Source organism: Falco rusticolus, chromosome 2, assembly GCF_015220075.1.
Source record: "Falco rusticolus isolate bFalRus1 chromosome 2, bFalRus1.pri, whole genome shotgun sequence".
NCBI lineage: Eukaryota > Metazoa > Chordata > Aves > Falconiformes > Falconidae > Falco > Falco rusticolus.
Window position 1 is genome coordinate 72,630,748 of NC_051188.1, and position 18,841 is coordinate 72,649,588.

The 18,841-nt window shown below is 45.7% G+C and overlaps 1 protein-coding gene and 1 long non-coding RNA gene across 4 annotated transcripts in view; one reads left to right on the plus strand and one right to left on the minus strand.

Moving 5' to 3' along the window:
* SLC9A7 (solute carrier family 9 member A7) overlaps positions 1–6,166 on the minus strand; it is an 81,077-nt gene extending 74,911 nt beyond the window's left edge. For 2 of the 3 annotated variants that reach the window (XM_037376513.1, XM_037376514.1), the window contains exon 1: positions 5,800–6,163. In XM_037376513.1, coding sequence (XP_037232410.1) covers positions 5,800–6,064 — 265 coding nt within the window. In that variant the 5' untranslated portion in view covers positions 6,065–6,163. Of the gene's footprint in view, positions 1–5,799 lie in introns of all 3 variants that reach the window. The other variant, XM_037376515.1, reaches the window with a different exon arrangement.
* LOC119142930 lies at positions 5,787–18,205 on the plus strand. The gene is made up of 3 exons (XR_005102511.1): positions 5,787–5,864; positions 9,375–9,482; positions 18,039–18,205. It is a non-coding gene; the product is annotated as an uncharacterized LOC119142930 (long non-coding RNA).
* Positions 18,206–18,841: the final 636 nt, after the last annotated feature.

Below are 18,841 nucleotides of genomic sequence, written 5' to 3' on the forward strand. Positions count from 1 at the left end.
GCAGCACTGAGATGGGAACACCATCAGTACCTGGGAAGCAGCTCTGGCATCCTATAGGACTTGAAAGCTTTTATACACTCCCTCAGCATCCCCTTCTGTTTTCTTACCTGCATCAAAAGCAGAAGCTACTGGAGTAGCTGCAGACACTCTGCATCTACAGAGGAGCTCAGTCCTTGTGTTGTTTCAGGAAGATTCATTGAAGGACCTGTTTAAAGTCATATTTCTATTGTAAGGTAGCAAAGAAAAATTGGAAATGGTTGCAAAACAAACCTTCTGAAATGAAAAGGAAAATCTCAAGCTCCTACAGGGCCCAGACAAGAGCAACGCTAATCTGTCATACACTGCAGGACCACCTCACTGTCTGACCACCAGCTTGCACACCAGATAGGTTACCTACCCTCAGTTCAGCATTCTCCTATCAACACAAACAGTCACTGAGCACGCACACAGGAGCAGAAGGCAAGCGCGTGTGCAAGCTGTTCGTTATTACAGAACTGGCATCTGTTTGTGATAACTTTCTAATTCAGATGAGAATTATAGTACATGCAAAGGAACACCTTCCCCTTCAGCCTCTGCCCGGTTCCTACAACCACGTAGTGTTGTAGAGCAGTATCAGCTTTAACAGCCAGTTATGTCACCAAAGGCTTCCTCACATAGAGGAAGTCCGGGACTGACATTTCTCTCTTCTTTGGCTCATTCTGGTGATCAGAAGGGTATTCTGGTGCCCATTTGATAGAATATCTCATGAAGCTGAAGTTAAATAAAAATGAACTAATTTATTGCTACTAAAACCACTGCCCTCCCTCAAAAAAAAAACAACCAAACAAAAAACCACCACATCAAAAACCCAACCACCAAAAGAAGCCCTACACAAAATCACTGCTCTGAGAACTACAGCCAAATTGTACTCCAAAGACACTTCAGAACCATCAACAATTTATAAACCATCCAGCTACACCCCCCCCACCCCGAAGAGCAAATCTGAAATACGGGTAGGTTAATTACAAAGATGTAGCATGTCTTCCAAAATCTCTCACAAGATAAAATTATAAGTTCCATCCAGTTGCAGGCCACAAAGCAAGTTTACAGACAAGATTTTCAATATAATTAAAATGTCCTGAATGCCAACAAACTGAGAAAGATTCACTTTGAAAGCCTGTAACCAAGCTACTTAAAAAAAATATCCAGGAAGAACAAGCAGGTTGCCAGAGAAAGAATAATGTTCTCAAAACTGGATACTTAGAGTTATACTCCTAAATCTAGTATTAGAATGCTTATGTGAAAGTGGCTTACTAAATACCAACACTGCCATTATTTATATCATCTCTAGCATATGTGGAGACTAGAACCGTAAGAGAGTACTGCAGCCAGATAAGCTAAAAATAAGCCTTTTCTGTATCTGCTCCACGGATTCAGAAACTTAGTCTGATACAGAGTACTTCAGAACAAATTTGATTGTTTTATCCTGAACATTTACCTCTCACCTTGGATTTCTGATCCACAAAATGTAAAAGAGGTTTTATATGCCTTTTCATACATTGTTATTCTTTCTCTCTACCCAAGTCCAGTTCTGCTCTTACTTTTACCTGCCGTGCTACCATGTGTGCCCTCCAGACAGCTCTGGAACAACTCTACAGTTAAGAAGGTACCTGGTAGGACAGACACCTGTGCTGATGTGTGGGTTGCCAGTTACCCAAATTATCACTCATGGGGACTAACTGCCTAACGGGAGTGATACCACTGGAGCTGCTGGGACATATCCACACATCCAAATAGCTGCTTCCTAAAAAGCAGAGTGCTAGGGAGCCACTGTCATTTGCCATCCTTAAACTCTCAAGGTGAACGGTCCATGTCCTGTGGCTCCCTAACGCATGGGGATGCTCCCCAACAGAGAGTGGAGAAACCTGCCAAACACAGTTAAACCTCCTCAGGAAAAAAATCTCAACATGTAACATTTGGGATTCAGACCAGCACAAAGAAAAGAGAGCATCATGATCGCTATCACAAGTTGGAATATGTGTGCCACCAAAGTTTGGTTGTCGGTTTTGTTGTTTGGTTTTTAGATTTTTCTTTTCCCCTCAGAGGAGCTGCAGAACCTCTGCAGGTATTCATCTTTCACGGAGCAACACCCTTGTTTAAGTTTCAAGACCAAAATTCAATTGTGTTTAGCACTTGGCAAGCCAAATGCACTTTGTGGAATGGCGGGTGGATAATCACAGTGCTATGGCACAGTGAATCATCAATTCAAATCAGCATTGCGCCTGAACCTGAGGCTTTAGGCACAAGGTACTTTAAGACACTCAAAGAAGTTAGGTTGCTTCCACTTTCATGTACGCAGCTGCCAGTAGTATGTACTGCTGAAGTCTGTGACTTTCATACTGATTCATTAAAAGCATGATTTTAAGTTGCACACCACAAAAAACAAAAAAAAGCAGCACTGAAAGTCATTAAACACTCATGTAAACTCCACATTATTTCACATGTTAACAGATGTTTCCAGAGAAAGACATTTAACACACCAGAATAATACAGACAGACGAGCAGTGACTCTGTTGAAGAGACAGTGACAACACAGGAAATAATAAACACAGGAAGACTCCACAATGATTTCAATTACTTTTTAACTTCAATCAAAGCAGCTAGCATGATGGTTATATAAAACACAGTAAACCTGGATGCTGGTTAAAGCTCTGCCTGGAGGCAGCTTCTCTGCTCACCATTTCAAGCCACTGTCATGCCACCCAATGCCTACCACAACCCAAGGAAAGAGGTCCCATCATACATTACTGTAAATTAGCATGGCTAGATTAAAAAAAAAAAAAAACAACAACCACCAAACCAAACCAGAGAGAAACCCAGCTCCACTACCTCTTCTTAAAGAGCAAAAGCAGCAAGCAGACATCAAGACCCACAGTTCTAACCAGCTCAGGTCAAATATGTATTTGATCCAATGCAATCATCTAAAGATTCATCACTTTGAAACCAATGGTTTTGGAGGGGTTTTAGGTGCAACAAACCAGTTTTTCCCAGGTCACTGTCTCCATGATAAAAAATAATCATCACTGAAGTGCTAGCTTATTTCTCCTGTAAATAAAAGCCACCTCCTCAGGTAGCATTGAAAACTGCTGTGATAGAAACACTTTGATTCTTCCATTAGAAAAACCGAGTGTAAATAGTGGAAGTGCTGTAGACTTGACCATAAAACCATGTGAAATTTACCTAGCATGCAGAGTTTGGAGCCTACACCAAGAGCATGTTATTAAATCTTTAAGACAGCACCTAGATACTCAGAACTGTTTCATGCTAGACACTTATGTTTTTAAGACCACAAACTCTTTGGTTGAAATATTGCGCTATGATTTTGTGTTTAAGTCAGACTGATCAAACACATACCTAGTTTGAAAAAAGTGCATTTCCTAGATACCAAGTTATCAGCAAAATAGAAAGCCATCTCTCCATTTAACTGTTATCCTTTAAGTGACAAAGAAGGAAGAGGAGAAACTCCCTATTTGAAGAATAAAGCCTGGCTATCAGAAGTATAGCAGACAGTTACCATGACACTTGCTATGTTGTTTTCTTTGCTCTAAAGAAAGTCTGCAAAATGCCTAAGTGAAGCCAGGTCTCAGCAGAGCTTTACTAGCATGAAGGCTAACCAGGCTAGAAAGAAACTGAACTCACTAAACATGTTTCCTCAGATGTTCAACATGACACAGCAAGAGTCAGTTTGTTCGGGAGGGAGAAGAGCACATTTTTGGTATACTAAAGGGGTTAATTTAGAAGGTGAGTGTATTGAGGAATGATTTATGAAAACAAAATTATTTAAGCAAGAGCACACCAAGAACATGCAATGGCTTGAGCCAATCATTCTTTTGGCAGTGCTGCCTGTGGGGTGGAAAGGGATATGGTATAGTGCTTTTCCTAATACACAATTTTAGCACTTTTATGTCAAATTGAGAACATAGCATCCATTTCATGGATCAGGAACTGGATATTAGAGTCAACTAACTTGAGTTTAATGAGAGGCGGCAGAAGTTGTGCCGTTGAACAAATTCTTGTTTCCCACACAGCTTATCAAAATGCATACCCAAATGCCCTTGATGCTCTGGTACTTGTATTGCATACAGTAGCACTCCCACATACACAAGATTTCCACCATAAACTAAGCCACCTAAATCACTGAAATGGTCACGACACAAATGAACTTTCTGAAGGTGACAACACCAGGGTAATACCTAAACAACACTTTCAATACCACCTTACCCTGTCTCTTCCAACCAGCACATATACAGTTAATCTACGACCTCCTGAGCACTATTCAGCTGCTAAGCATCACCACACTAGTGCATAACTAACATACATGCCCAACTGTTAATCTGTCCGTTTTCAGCAACAAGCATATGTGAAACACACAGCAATGCAGCAAAGAGATCGGTGACTAAGAGCAAATCGGGATGGTTTAGCAGAAGCATCAGCAGAGGAAAATTCCAGTGTTCTGCAAGCAATCACATAGCTCTCAAGCGCTGTAGTACTCATCAGGGAGGAAACTGTTCGCTTTTCCCCCCCTCCCCTTCAGGGCCGAGTTTCTTATCCGTGGTTACCCTCAATGTGCTGATGCTGACCGACACGGGGTAGGTGTTTCAGCAGGAACCGATTCAACTCACGGAGGAGACAAAGCGCCCCCGGCGCCGCAGCAGCAGCCAATCGCCGGCAGACAAATCGTTTTTTAAAATGGATGGCCGCTCCTCACCGCAAGTGCTTATCGTCTGCCTGGCAAAGCGCGCACGAAATGCAACTGCGCGACTTGGCAGCGGAGCCCGGCCCCGGCTCCGTGAGCGGCACCGACACAGCCCGGCTCCTCCGCGCCACCCGCCCCGCCAACGCGGGGACAGCACGGCTTCTGCCGCGCGGTTCGCTGTCCCTTCACCCGCATCCACCGGGGGGAGAGGGGCCGCAGAGGACAAACCCAGCTCGGTACAGCCCTTGCTCCGCCAGGTGAGCATAGGCTGAGCGGTAGGCGCTGCCCAGGGCGCCGGGTGTCACTGCGGCCAGCCGGTAACCAGCAGGCTCAGGGCACCGGTGACAGCCGCACGCCAGCAGCCAGCCCCAGAGCATGAAAGTTTAAACACGCTACGTTTCACACGGTGTGTCACAGCACGGCGAGGGCGTCCAGATAGCGCTTCCCAAAGGCACCGCTGCGACACCCGCGCGGCCCGGTACGCCGCTCGCTGGCAGCGCCCCAGCACGGCGGCTTTCCGCGGCGGGGGGCTGCCCAGCCGCCGTGCCCTGCCAGCGCGGCCGCTCCAGCCCCGGCGCACGGCGGCAGGGCGCACCTTGGCGCAGGACACCACTCCGCCGCCGCACGGGAGGCAGCGGGCCGTACCCACCCCCCCTCCACGCCCCCGGCCCGAGGAAAGGCGCCGGCGAGGGCGGGGGCTGCAGGGGCGCCGGCACGGGCGGGCTGTGGCGCGGCGGGGCTCCCCCTCCCCGCGGGGCGCGGCCTACCCCTGCGCTGCCACCCGCCAGCCGTGAGGGGGCCGCGAGGCCGCAGCGCCACCGCACCTCGCCTCGCCTCAGGCAGCGGGGGCGCGGCGACACGGCGGGGCGCGGCCGAGCACCCGGGCCCGCCGCCGCCTCCGGGCCGCCGCCCCCGGCTCCTCCGGGCACCTGCCGCGGTGACAGCGGCCTCTTCAGCGGCCCTCAGAAAGGGCCGCCCGCCCGGGGAGGAGGGGTGTAGCGGGGCTGAGGCGCGGGCGGGCGGCGCTGGCCGAGGCGCGGTGCCGGGGCCCCGGCGGGACTCACCGTAGATCATGGCCAGGCCGGTCTCGTGGAGGAAGCGGACGCGACGATGCTTGAAAAGCCAGATGGTGAGGATGGTGAGGGTGAGGAGCAGGATGAAGGTTAGCAGGCTCACGCTGTCCTGCCGGTGGCTCTCCTCCGCCTCCTTCTCGGTGGCGAGCTCCTCCATGGCGCTGCTGCTGCCGCTGCTCCGCTCCGCCGCCCGCAGCCCGCCGGCTGCCAGCAGAAGGGCGAGCAGCGGCAGCCGGCGGCGCAGGGACAGAGCCATGGCGGCGGGCGGGCTGCCGCGGCTCCCCGTCCCACACCCGCGGCGACGGCCCGCGGGCACTGCCCACCGCCCGGCCGGCGGGGGAGGGAGGAGGGACGGCGGGAGGGAGCGGCCCCGGTGCACAGGAACCCGCCCGCCGTCGCCTCCCCCGGCCCCTTAAAGGCGCAGCCTCGCCGGCGGCGGCCTCGGCCGGGCAGCGTGGGCTCGCCCGCCCTGAGGGCTCGATGTCCTCCCTGCCCCGGGCCCGGCCCGGCCGTCCCTGCCCGGCGGGGGTGAAGCGACGAGGGGGTGGGAGCCGGCCCGCCCCATCCCGCCGCGGGGCCGGTTTTGCTGCAGGAGCCCCGGGTGACGCCCCGGCGGCGCCAGCAGCGCCGGCAGCGCTGTGGGGTCGGTGCCGGTCCCGGTGCCGGACCGTTGCACCGTGAGCCGGTGAGCAGCTGTTACACAGTGCCGTGTTGAAAATCACGGTCCTGGAGCCCGCTCTGACCCTGTCCGGGACCGAGCCGGGCCAGCGGCTGGTGGTCTCCCTTGGACCTAGTAAGGAACAAATGCAGGCACTGGTCGCTCGGGGTCCCTGAACTTGCAAAAGTCCTCCCAAAAGAGTGAGAATATACTCACTCTAGTGTTTTCCCACGCGGGGTTTCTTCTTGTCTTTTTCTTTATTATTTTTGTATTATTTTATTTATTATTTTTTTCCTTCCTCAGATACAGGAAAACTTACTGAACACAAATTGCTAACTTGGGGGTTTCCATCCAAATACATCCTACTGGAGATTTGCTTCTAGGAAGCAAGACAATTGTAGGAAATTAATACAGCTAGTTAGTATTTTTCATTTGAAATTGAAAAAAACAACCAAAACCCAAAGCATATGCTTACTGTTTTAAAATCATCTCGAATCGGGGGAGGGAAAGAAAAGTCACTTCTGCTTTTTACAAACAAAGCAACATCAGAACTTTCTCCTTTAGCTTTTTTCTTTAATGAATTGCAGACCTTTCAAAAAAGAGAGAAAGAAAAACCAAGGAATTCTGAGTAGTGAAAATGTTTGGGTTTAAAGAAATATGGAACACTGTAAAACTCGTCTTTGTGAGGGTTTTTTTGTTTGTTTTTATCAGTTTCAGCAGGAGTGTGCTTTGTCTACCAGAGGAATTCCCTCCCAGTTCCCAGTGGTGCTGTGAGCAGCGCTGACATTTCTACTCCTGTAACATTTCTCCCAGAATTATTTTCAAATACAACTTCTAACAGGTATTTTAGACATTGTTTTGCATAAAAAGAAAGCAGAATACCTTTGGCCACATGTTTAATTAGTTATACGGCAGATCCTATCTTTTTTAGTGCTGTCCTCTTTCTTAACGTTGCTGCCTGGCCGTTTCAGATGGTATTTATTGGTGTGCTCTAGTTACAAGAGTCTCTCTTCCAAACTTTCTCGCCTCTGGCCAGTGGATCAGGAATTGTCTCTTGTCACATACGCTTTTGTTTAGGACACTCCTTTTTAGAAACACTTCAACATGACAGCTATGTAAATCCACATTTTTGTTTATATGTTGTCCTTTTAAATATAGTATTTATGCAGACTTCTCAATATTAAGTATAGTATTTATGCAGACTTCTCAACAGCCCTCAGAATCCGGTATAATTATGTGCAATTACTTTTAAATATTTGACTGTGCAGGGTTGAAAGTTTGCATTGATAGTGCCATCATTTGTAAACCTCTTAGAGATGAAAAGCATTAATTTGCCCTGAAGACCTAGCTCTTAAACCTACATGAACCATTAAAAATTATTGCCTCAAGACTGCCTTACATTAAATCTCACATTCAAAATTAACATTTCTGGTGTAATGAAAGCATTATGCTGCTAAATGTTTATTGTGTATCTTTAGGATATACAATCTGCATGGAACATAATATGTATCTTTAGGATATAACAACCTAAAGGCCTCAGAGCAGACTACAGGTATGCGAAGCAGTGCTAAGTATGTGTAATGCTGATAAAGTTGTAAAATAAAAGGCTGAATGGCGGTAACAGGCTCTCTACTGTTTCTGATTTTTTATTGTGTGCTGCATAGTGCTGAGTAAAGTCTGTCACTAAGTGTATGGTGGCTCTTTTGAAGAAGACAATTTCCATGTATATTGTAATTTCATCTACCTCTCAGCTGAGCTGCAGTCAGGGTCTTAAGTTACTTTCTGCAAAGTGTTCCACCAATAACCTGGGGTTTACCCTTCAACATTCACACAGGTCACTATGCACTACGCCTCTTGCTCTCCAGGCAACAATGAGAAATATCCAGGCAGTTCTTTTAATAGTTAAGCATAATAGCTCAGTGTTACCTTTCCCCCCGACCCCCACCCCCCCAGCTGAACTATGTTGTTTGTGGAGGAAAGCATTCATCCATAGTTTGACATGTCAGTGCTACCATCAGCACAAGCTTTAAACCACCACATTCACATTTACGAGTGTTTTCACTGCTGCTTTGCCCTATAGCCTCTGCACAGGTGCCACCTTATCCTAGGAACACCTCCACTGAAATCAATACATCGGTAGGTACTGTCCCAAAATACTTTTACTGAGTTTAAAAAAGTGTGTTCACCACAATCAGACACATCTCATCCTTACTCTGGACTATATGGATGTTACTAAATCCCATACACAAACTGGAGATGGGAGTATGATTGTTTCTGTCTGTTTAGGGTGTGAAAGTTTAATAGTGATGTAATAAGTTCTCCTCAACTCAGTGTCTGTCCAAGATGTGGTTGCCAGAGAATTTGATATGTACAGTATATTTGGTTCACAGAGGCCAAAGTTTGCTGTCTCTTTACACTCGTGGATCGGTATCATGGTGCATGAATAGGTTGACTGATTTAAACAGGATCATCTGGAGCATATAACATCAAATATGAAAAAAGGTATCAAGTCAAGCTTGTCTATACAGCACTATAAACCAGGCTGCATCCTTCTAAGAGAGCTGTATTCACACACATCAATTCCTTACAATGGTGTAGCTAGCAGATTGCTGTGGTGTTTTCAGTCCATTAGGAACATCAGTAATCTCATGTCAAGGTGTAGCTCCATCACTGTAATAATGCTGCGGGTATGGTTTGTGTACCAAACTTTTTCTGGCAGGCCTCCACTTGCCTTCCCAAGCTGTTCTGCTCTAAACCTCCTTCATGTTCTCTACAGGTGGGACCTGAATGTTACCTCTGCCACCAGGCCACCGTGTATGTTGCAGAAGTCAGCCTGCCTGCTTAGCAAAACTATCATTTTGTTCTGTACCCACTTTCTTTCCATTTGTTATTTTCTCTCTGGTCCCAGGTAGAGGTCTTTGATCTGCTTGCTGTTTGAGAGGCCACGCCTCAGGCAGAAACAGTGATGTGTGCTTCGGGAGATGGAAGGCAATAGCCAAGTGGGATCACAACAGAGGTATCAAAGACTTAAAACTAAAGCTATGAGTTCACACTGAAATAGAGCAAAGGACAAAATCTAGCCATTCAACAGAGTTCAGTCATACCTGGAGGGATGCAGAAGGATTTTGATATTAAATGCTAATAAATGTGTGCATTTGCACGTAGCTGTTGATTGACTTGTAGGATTGATTCACATGAGTCTGACCAAAACACTGTTGAGATAGATATGGATCAGCTTACCCCATTACCTTTGGCCTACAGTCTTCTCTTACTAAAAAGTTCACCATGCCAGAATCACCATCAAATAGCCATTCAGCATTTTTATAAATTCCTTTGTTAGGAAAGTCATTGTTATCACATGAACTGATACGCACTTCAGGTTTATTCTTATTCCCAGAGTTTGAAAGTTATGTGAGGCAAATGCAAAGCCCTATTTTCAAGCCCTGCTCTCTCTGTAAGCTGTTGGCAGTAACATTGTCCACTCTCTGTCAACAGCACTGAAGAGCTTGCACTCTATTGAGACCTTTTCTGTATTATGCAAGTCTGTTGAGGCTGACCCTTTTTGCTGACAAAAGCAGCAGTTTTGAGATTTTCACTGATGTAACATGATGTTGGACTGCCTCTGATAGAAAAAGGCCTCACGGTTGCCTCTGCTTTTAACAAACTGGAAAACCAAACAAATCTTTGTCTTAATATGTGGCATGTTTATGCAACTTCCCTTGCACGCTCAAATTTTCTAGCACATTAATCCAGGATGCAGTATTAAGTGATTAGCAAGCAGGTCAGTCTTGCAGAGCAGCTAGCACATCACCCACTCTCCTCACCACCTCCCCTTCTTCCTCTTTAAGCCAAAACCTCCCATCACAGTGCTTTAAAATGGCAACCCATTTTGAACCTACAGCCAACTTCTGGCAATAGTGGGATCACCTTGTGAGCTACCTTCCTGTGTGTGTAAGGTATCCCCACACCCCAGGACCCCATAAAGCATGCCCTACTGCAGACATGAATTAAAGAAAACCAAGTGTTCTGCAATTAAATTCTGAAGAACATGTCAAGGTTTTACTGAAAAACAAATTTGTTTGAATCCCCAGTTTGTTTGAAGCGCTAACAATTGTGACACGTGTCTCTGTTGGTACCAGTTCTGCAGAGGAGTCATATATCCAAGAACATGTCAGAACTGCCATTTTCCATCAGTGCAAATGCAGAAATCAACATTAGCCTTTCCAGTAGACAGAAGTCTAGCTAGTGTAAAAGTTGTTCTGTGCTATTTGGAAGGTACAAGAGTCACTCACTGTGCAGCCACATCTTGCAGCTTTTGTGCCATGGTAAACTTTCAGAGTGTCAGAGAGGGATATGACTTGAAATTTTATCTATGGAAGGGTGCTCTGCCATCTCCCTCATACCCAAATGGATTGCTTTGCCCTTCTAGCTGTATGTGATACTAGGAAGTGTCATTCTACTAGGGACAAAGGAGGTTTTCTCTTACTCCTCAGAAGGCAGCAGTTCATTACCCTTTGCAGGTGCAAATCATAGTTATGGCTTTCAATGTTATAATTGCTCAAAAAAGTAGCTAAGTGATACACATCACTCATCACTCCCCACCACATTGTCCATAAATATTTAAACAAGTGAATATCCTGGTGCCACAGCTCAACTTGTGCCAGAAGAGTCTGAAAAAGTTCTGGAGAAGAGCAAGTGAGCCTTGATTGAGGCATGTGAATTACAATTTGACCTGCACAAAATTAATCTTGTCTAGCCCCATGAGGAGTTATGTGGACATCATTTGAAACTGCAGGCATGCACATGGATGCCCTGTTACTGTCAGCTGTCAGTTGGCCACTACAAGAAACAGTGGCCTGTGGAAGGTTTCCTCAAATGTAGTTATAAAGTGCAAAGGAGAAAAAAATACAGGTACAGTGTTGTGGCATTCGAATTGGTTATAAAATATTTCTATTCTATACTTGTACAATTATACCAAACCTTTTGACAAAGATCTCCTGGAAAAGCCCACTGTTCTGTTCTTGATAGAGAAACAGAAAGTCAAAATTACATTTGATTAGATCTTGATTGTGCTCAATATGCTGTGCCCGTAGGCACTGCGTAGGCTAGAAAGTAAATCTTTGCAAGTAAAGTTATGTTGAGTCTCTTGGCTTCATCTGAATTAGGCAGCCCAGAGGCATGGCTAGACATATGAAAGAAAAAGATTAGATCTATCTTGGGAAGTTATGTCTGAAGGTACTTATTTTTGCTTTTATTCTGGAAAAAATCAGGAAACTTCTAGTTTCTTCTATAGGAGAACAAACTCTTATAAATATTAGATCCTAAAACATCCGCAGAGAAGCGGGCTTGAGTGATACATGGCTCCCATCATGTTGGATACTGTGCTGTGCATTTTGGAAGAATCATAGTGGTTTGGTAAGAAGGTCTAACTTTGCCTGCCATCTTTTCATAGGGTCTTCGTTGAAAGGGCTGAATTATTAAAAACATACTAATACAGTCAGTTTGTATAATCTAAGCAACCTCCTACACAGATAATAAAAAACGTACTAAGAGAGTGACAATGTCAGATAACTGGCCAGTAATCACAGGATGGCTGAGGTTGGAAGTCACCTCTGCAGGTCATCTGGTCCAACCCCCCTGCTCAAGCAGGGCCACCTAAAGCCAGTTGCCCAGGACCATGCCTGCATGGCTTTTAAACATCTTCATGGATGGAGACTCCATAAACTCTCTGGGCAACCAGTGCCAGTGCTCAGTCACCCTCACAGTGAAAAAGTGTTTCCTGATGTTCAGAGGGAACGTCTTGTGTTTCAGTTTATGCCCATTGCCTGCCACTGGGCACCACTGAAAAGAGTCTGGCTCCATCCTCTTTAGATCCTCCCTTTCGGTATTTATACACATTGATGAGATTATCAATGTATGATAAAATGAGATTAGATCATCAATGATGAGATTATGAATGTAATACCTAGTTTAGTAACAATACTTACCTCCAGAGTTTTCCAGACTGGCGGAAGAAAATGGTGCTGTGAAAGGATGAGAACAATTTAATTGTGAATTTTTATTACTGTAGAAACGAAACAACTGATAGGCTATTACTGCTCTCTTTTTATAGGGTCTGCTAAATCATGTAGGAAATTTGGAGACATGTTTCTCAAAAGGTTATGCAAGCAGCCAGTTCTCTACAACCTGGGAGAACCCTGAGTCAGGAGGCAGAAGGGGCTGCGTAGCTGAAGGATGAGGATCAAACATAAGTGCAGAACAGGAACAGATGATGCCTGAGAGCTGGTTGTTCTTTTCCAAGAATAAGCAAACTTGGACTGGTAAGGGCAGTGCCACAGGGCAAGTTTTAGCTTCTGATGGACCCTGGCTAATATCGATGGCAATCTCTAAGGGAAAACATGCTGGCTGCAACAGCTGAGCCCTCTCACAACAGATCTGCATCTACTGGAAAAATTGTGATAGTAGGGCTGGGCCAAGTTGTGACAGAATGTGAAGTCTGGCAGCTCCCTAAAAGCGTGCCTATTTGAGGTGGAGCTGGATATGGATGATACAGATAGGGGTGTTTGTTACTTGGTTGACTGCTAGGCTGCTGGCCAAAGGCAAAGAGGAGAAAGACAGCAAAAGGTTTGAAATCAAAAGACAGAGAGCAGTTGTCAGCTGCTTCAAGATGCAATCAATATTATCTGAAGCTGTACCCGCAAGATAGGAAAAGTCCAAGGCAGATGCGTTAGCAGAATCAGCGTCACAGTAGTTGGGTCAGACACAAGCCACCTCTTGCGCTATTGTAATAAAGGATTTGATGTTACACTGCAATGTCTTCCCTGCTTATTCCTTATTTTAGTGGATAGGATATTTCATTCTATAGAGAAGGCTTTTCATGATAATACTATTTGCATATTCCCAGTTCCTCATCCTTCTCCAGTTATGTGCTATTTGAGGTAAGTTTCAAGTTGGGTAACAGAATAAACGGGGTATTTATTGTGGCATGGTTATTACAGGTGTACAAAGCAGGGACATGTAGACACCAAAGCAGTGTCTGCAAACGCAGTCAATACAAATACCTCTATTAGGTGTGAAGTACTAAAGCATTTTTTCAAAAGCAGCTTAGATAATAAGTACATTGCATGACCTCTAGTGGTATTAAGCCCAAGGCACCGTCAAAGACACCCGTGGTCTGATGCGGTTGGGGAAGAGCTGAGGTTACAGAGGAACTATCACATACATGCTAGTCTTATGCTACTGTTACCCCCCCTTATTGCCGGCTTTATGCTGGCCCAAATTTTGTCTCACTGCCAAGATAAGATTGAGAAAAGTTTTTAGTTCAGCAGAAATTGCGAACACCGAGCAGAGCTAATGTCTTGCAGCAATGCTTTCATCATCAACTAATCACACATGGTCATTAATCTTTCCTGCTGTCGTGCTTTAACCCCAGCCAGCAACTAAGCCCCACCCAGCCTCTCACTCACTCCCCACACAGTAGGACGGGGGAGAGAATTGTTGCAGAAGAGTAAGAAAACTCATGGATTGAGATAAAGACAGCTTAACAGGTAAAGCAAAAGCCATGCATCCAAGCAAAGCAAAACAAGGAATTCATTCACTGCTTCCCATGGGCAGGCAGGTGTTCAGCCGTCCCCAGGGAAGCCGGGCTCCATCACACATAACAGTTACGTGGGAAGACAAAAGCCATCAGTCCAAACGTACACACAGACACACACACACCCTTTTCTTTCCCCCAGCTTTTATTGCTGAGCATGGCCCCATATGGTATGGAATATCCTTGTGGTCAGCTGGGGTCAGCTGTCCCAGCTGTGCCCCCTCCCATCTCCTTGTGCACCCCCAGCCTCCTGGCTGCTGGGGTGGGATGAGAAGCAGAAAAGACATTGACTCTGTGTAAGTGCTACTCAGCAACAACAAAATCATCCCGGTGTTATCATCACTGGTTTTTGGCACAAATCCAAAACACAGCCTCATACTAGCTACTATGAAGAAAATTAACTCTATCCCAGCCAAAACCAACACATAATAAGGAACCAAGTGCAAGCCAGAATGGCAATGAGAACCAGCAGGTAAATTTGGCAATGTCTTCCCTGCAGCAACTCAGAAAGTCAAGGAGGAGTAACACTTTCTTTTAACATCAGAAGAAGAATAATGTTCTGTTTCCCTGCTTTTGTGGGTCCTAGTCCCTTGAAGAGGTGACGCTGTCATTGCCTATATCCCCTTAGAAGGTCCAGGGTCTCCACAACAAGAGAAGGAGGCTAGGAATGACCCCACTGCCTGGGACACTGACTTTGGTAGCAGGGAGAGGTAGGACCAGGGCTGTCAGAAAGAAGCTACTGGCACACAGATGAGGTGGAAATGGCAACGAACGTAGCAACAGAAAACACTGAATGTGACTATGTGATTTGGAAACGAGGCTTTCCCACAGGGTTTAGCTAGGAGGAGACCAGCGTTCTCACAGGGGAGGTGCTGGTGCAGCCTCTCGGCAGGACAGCCAGCAGGTTGCAGGACACCGAGACAGATGAGTTAGGTTCTTTAGAGTTATGGGGCCTGTTCCCATGGTTTCCTTCTCATCCATCCTATTCTGTGGCCTCTGAGGCATGCTGAGTGTGCAATGAGTCCGTTCCCAGCAGCTCATCTGTGGAGAGTATTCCAGTGCTCTGCCGCAACTGGGAGAGAGGCACAGACATTTTGACAAACTGCAACTGCTCATTATGGAAGACATATTTTGTTTTGTTTGCACTTAAGTTCAGTTTCACTCACATCCTGGGGTTTGAGGCCTTTCTCCAGTGCAGTTCTTTTACATTCATGGCACCTGGCTGTACTTTTGATGTTTTCTAATTATTTGCTTTTGGGCTTCTGTTATTTGCTCTTTAATCCTTTGGTGTGTAAATAGCTGTGAAATAGAGGAACTACAAAGGAAATTATTTTAAAAGGAAATGATTTTAAATAGGTGATAGAAAAAAATGACCACAAACCAATTTAATCCAGAAAATTAACATTGTGTTTGCCTTATTTTACAAAACTTTATATTGGAACCTCTTTTCATGTGCCTGTATAAGATTTTTAATGGATTTGTTTCAGGGTATGATCCAGAGCTACTTACTCAGTATATTTATCTAAATAGATACATCACCTTCATAATTAACAAGTGACTATGATTTAACCAGCAGTTTGAAGCTGAGTTGTTCTGGCAGACACCTCTTTAATGTGCATGAGAGCTGATTCGGCTTAGCTGTTTTCCAGATGTAAGCCCTTTCTGGCATGGACTGTGTGTTCATTTATGTATAGCACCTATAACTGAAAGAGAACTGCTGGAAATAATCCAGAATAAACAGTTCTACATAAAAAGTGTGATTTACCTAAAACAGCTTTAGACAGCTGAAGTTTTGATGTGTAAGTCTGTGTTCATCACCATTCATTGACTTTATAGTTAACAAAAAACAAAGGGACAGTTGAGGTAGATTGGGTTAGCTACCATCCAAAAGTGCTTATCTAAGATGAATTGCCACCCCAAAGGTTTTTTCCACTGCCTACAAAGAGATTGCTTTGGGTGACAAACTCAGAGTTACCTATCTAAGTAGACCTCCTATAGTAGGGTTAAGGAAACGTACCCAAAAATCTCATTTGTTTGGCAGCAGTGGAGTCCAGTGAGTACTGCGAACACACACAAAACCGGCACTTTTTGATAGTTTGTACTGAAGATGTGCAGTCACTTATAGAAGTAGAGGAGAGACAATTTTTTTCATAACTGATTAAAACCAGAGACAACTAATAGACTGTTTTTCTGGGGACATAGATCCTGCTGAATAGGTCTGAAACAGAGCAAAGTCTGAGTCCCAAAGTGAGCCATTGATATTAGACTTTGGTTCTTCTGGTTTTGGATTTGGCCTTGTCCTGATGCCTCCCTTGCTGAAAATTTTTTTGAGAGGTTACTGCAGTTTGAATAACTCCTGAGTTCCTGGAAAGAGAAGGACTGAAATGCATCAAAACAGCACAGGATTGAATGTTTGCCTTAACTCTAAGACATTTCCTGTTTTCCCATTGCTAATTGGCCAGCTGTGTACCAGGTTCACATGATATGGCTGTGCTTCCCTTCTTTAGATTTTTAAGTGTATGGTTTAATCCGGGCCGGCAACCCAGAACCATGCAGCCGCTCACTCACTCCCCCTCACCCAGAGGGATGGGGAGGAAGATCAGAAAGGAGTGTAAAATTCAAGGGTTGAGATAAGAGCAATTGAATAGGTAAAGCAAAAGCCACACACACACAGGCAAAGCAAAACAAGGAATTAATTCCCCACTTCCCAGGGGCAGGCAGCTGTTTGGCCATCCCCAGGAAAGCCGGGCTCCATCACACGTAACAATTACCCAGAAAGACAGACACCATAATGCCAAACGTCCCCCCCTTCCTTCTTCTTCCCCCAGTTTATATACTCAGCATGATGCCGTATGGTATGGAACATCCCTTTGCCTGGTTCAGGTCAGCTGTCCTGGCTGTGTCCCCTCCCAGTTTCCCGTGCCCCTCCAGCCTTCTCACCGGCAGGGCCCAAGGAACCGAAAAGTCCTTGATTTAGTATAAACATCACCCAGCAACAACCAAAACCATCCATGTGCTATCAACATTGTTCTCACACCAAATCCAAACCATGGCACTGCACCAGCTACTAAGAAGAAAATTAACTCTATCCCAGCTGAAACCAGGACATTAAGTCAAGATCAATTTGCCTAAACTATATGCAGGTTACATGGAGTATACGTACTTCTACATATGATCACAGACTTTCCTTGGGATTTCACCTTACCATATTCAAATCTGTATTTCTATATGTCTGGACTTAGAGGAAGGTCTTTCCACATGTCAGAGTTGTCTAATTCATACCTCCCTGTGGTGAATGGGTCTATTTTGCAAGAGAACATATCTTTCATTCCACCCCAGTTCCTCTGTCTGACCATTTGGTTTACTAGTTTCTGTACTGGACATTTTGGCTCCTTCAGGGCAAATTATATTATTTGAAAGCCAGTCTTAGTGCAATAAGTCTTCCTAACATGCAAGCAAGCTTTAGAGTTCAAACTCTTTGTAGTCAGTTCACATGGCAAGGTTTTGGTAGTAGGGGGGCTACAGGGGTGGCTTCTGTGAGAAGATGCCAGAAGCTTCCCCCATGTTCAATGGAGACAATGCCAGCTGGGCCCGAGATGGACCCGCCATTGGCCAAGGCCAAGCCCATCAGTGACAGTGGTAGCACCACTGGGATAGTGTGTTAAGAAAGCAGGGGCGGGGGGGAGGAAATCTGCACTAGCAGAAGAGAGCAGTGAGACTGTGTGAGAGCAACAACTCTGCAGACACTAAGGCCAATGAAGGAGGGGAGGAGGTGCTCCACGTGCCAGAGCAGAGATGCCCTTGCAGCTCATGGTGAAGCCCGTGGTGAGGCTGGCTGTCCCCCTGCACCCCATGGAGGTTAACAGTGGAGCAAATATGCACATGCAGCCCATGAGGGACACCATGCCAGAGTAGGTGGATGCCCAAAGGGGGCTGTGACCCTGTGGGAAGCCTGTGCTGAAGTAAATTTCCTGGCAGGACCTGTGGAGAGAGGAGTCCACGCAGGAGCAGATTTGTGGGCAGAACTTGTGACCCCATGGGGGATCCATGCTGGAGCAATGTGTGAAGAATTGCAGCCCATGGGAAGTACTCCTGTTGGAAAAGTTCATGGAGAACTGCCTCCTGTAGGAGAGACCCCAGGCTGGAGCAGGAAAAGAGTGTGAGGAGCAAGAAGCAGCAGAAGCAGCCTGTGATGAACTGACCACAACCCCCATCCCCTGTTCCCCTGTGCACTTGGGGGAGGAGATGGAGAAATCGGGAATGAAGTTAAGCCTGGGAAGAAGGGAGGGGTGGAGGAAGGTGTGGGGTTTTCTTTCTGATTTGAATGGTAATGAATTAAACTAATTTCCCCAAGCCAAGTCTGTTTTGCCTGTGATGATAATTGCTGAGGGATCTCCCTGTCCTTATCTCAACACCCGAGTCTTTCATTATATTTTTCCTCCCCTGTATGGTTGAGGAGGGGAGCGATAGAGCAGTTTTGGTGGGTGTCTGGCATTTAGCCAGGGTCAAACCACCACACTCTTCCAAATAATTACTTCTGTATTTTCTTTCCATCTGCTGTCTCTGCAGAATTCCTTGCTATTTTGTGTTATCAACAGTTTAACTAATTTATTCCTCAGAGTCTTACAGTGATGTAGCAATATTTCCAAAACCAGTGTCTAGAATGTTTATTGCATGTTCTGCTGAAAGACAGAAAGGGAAGAAAAGGCAAAATAAATGGAATCCCGTGTTTTCTTACTTTTACAGCAGGACTTATTTACAGTTACACTGAATATTTAAAA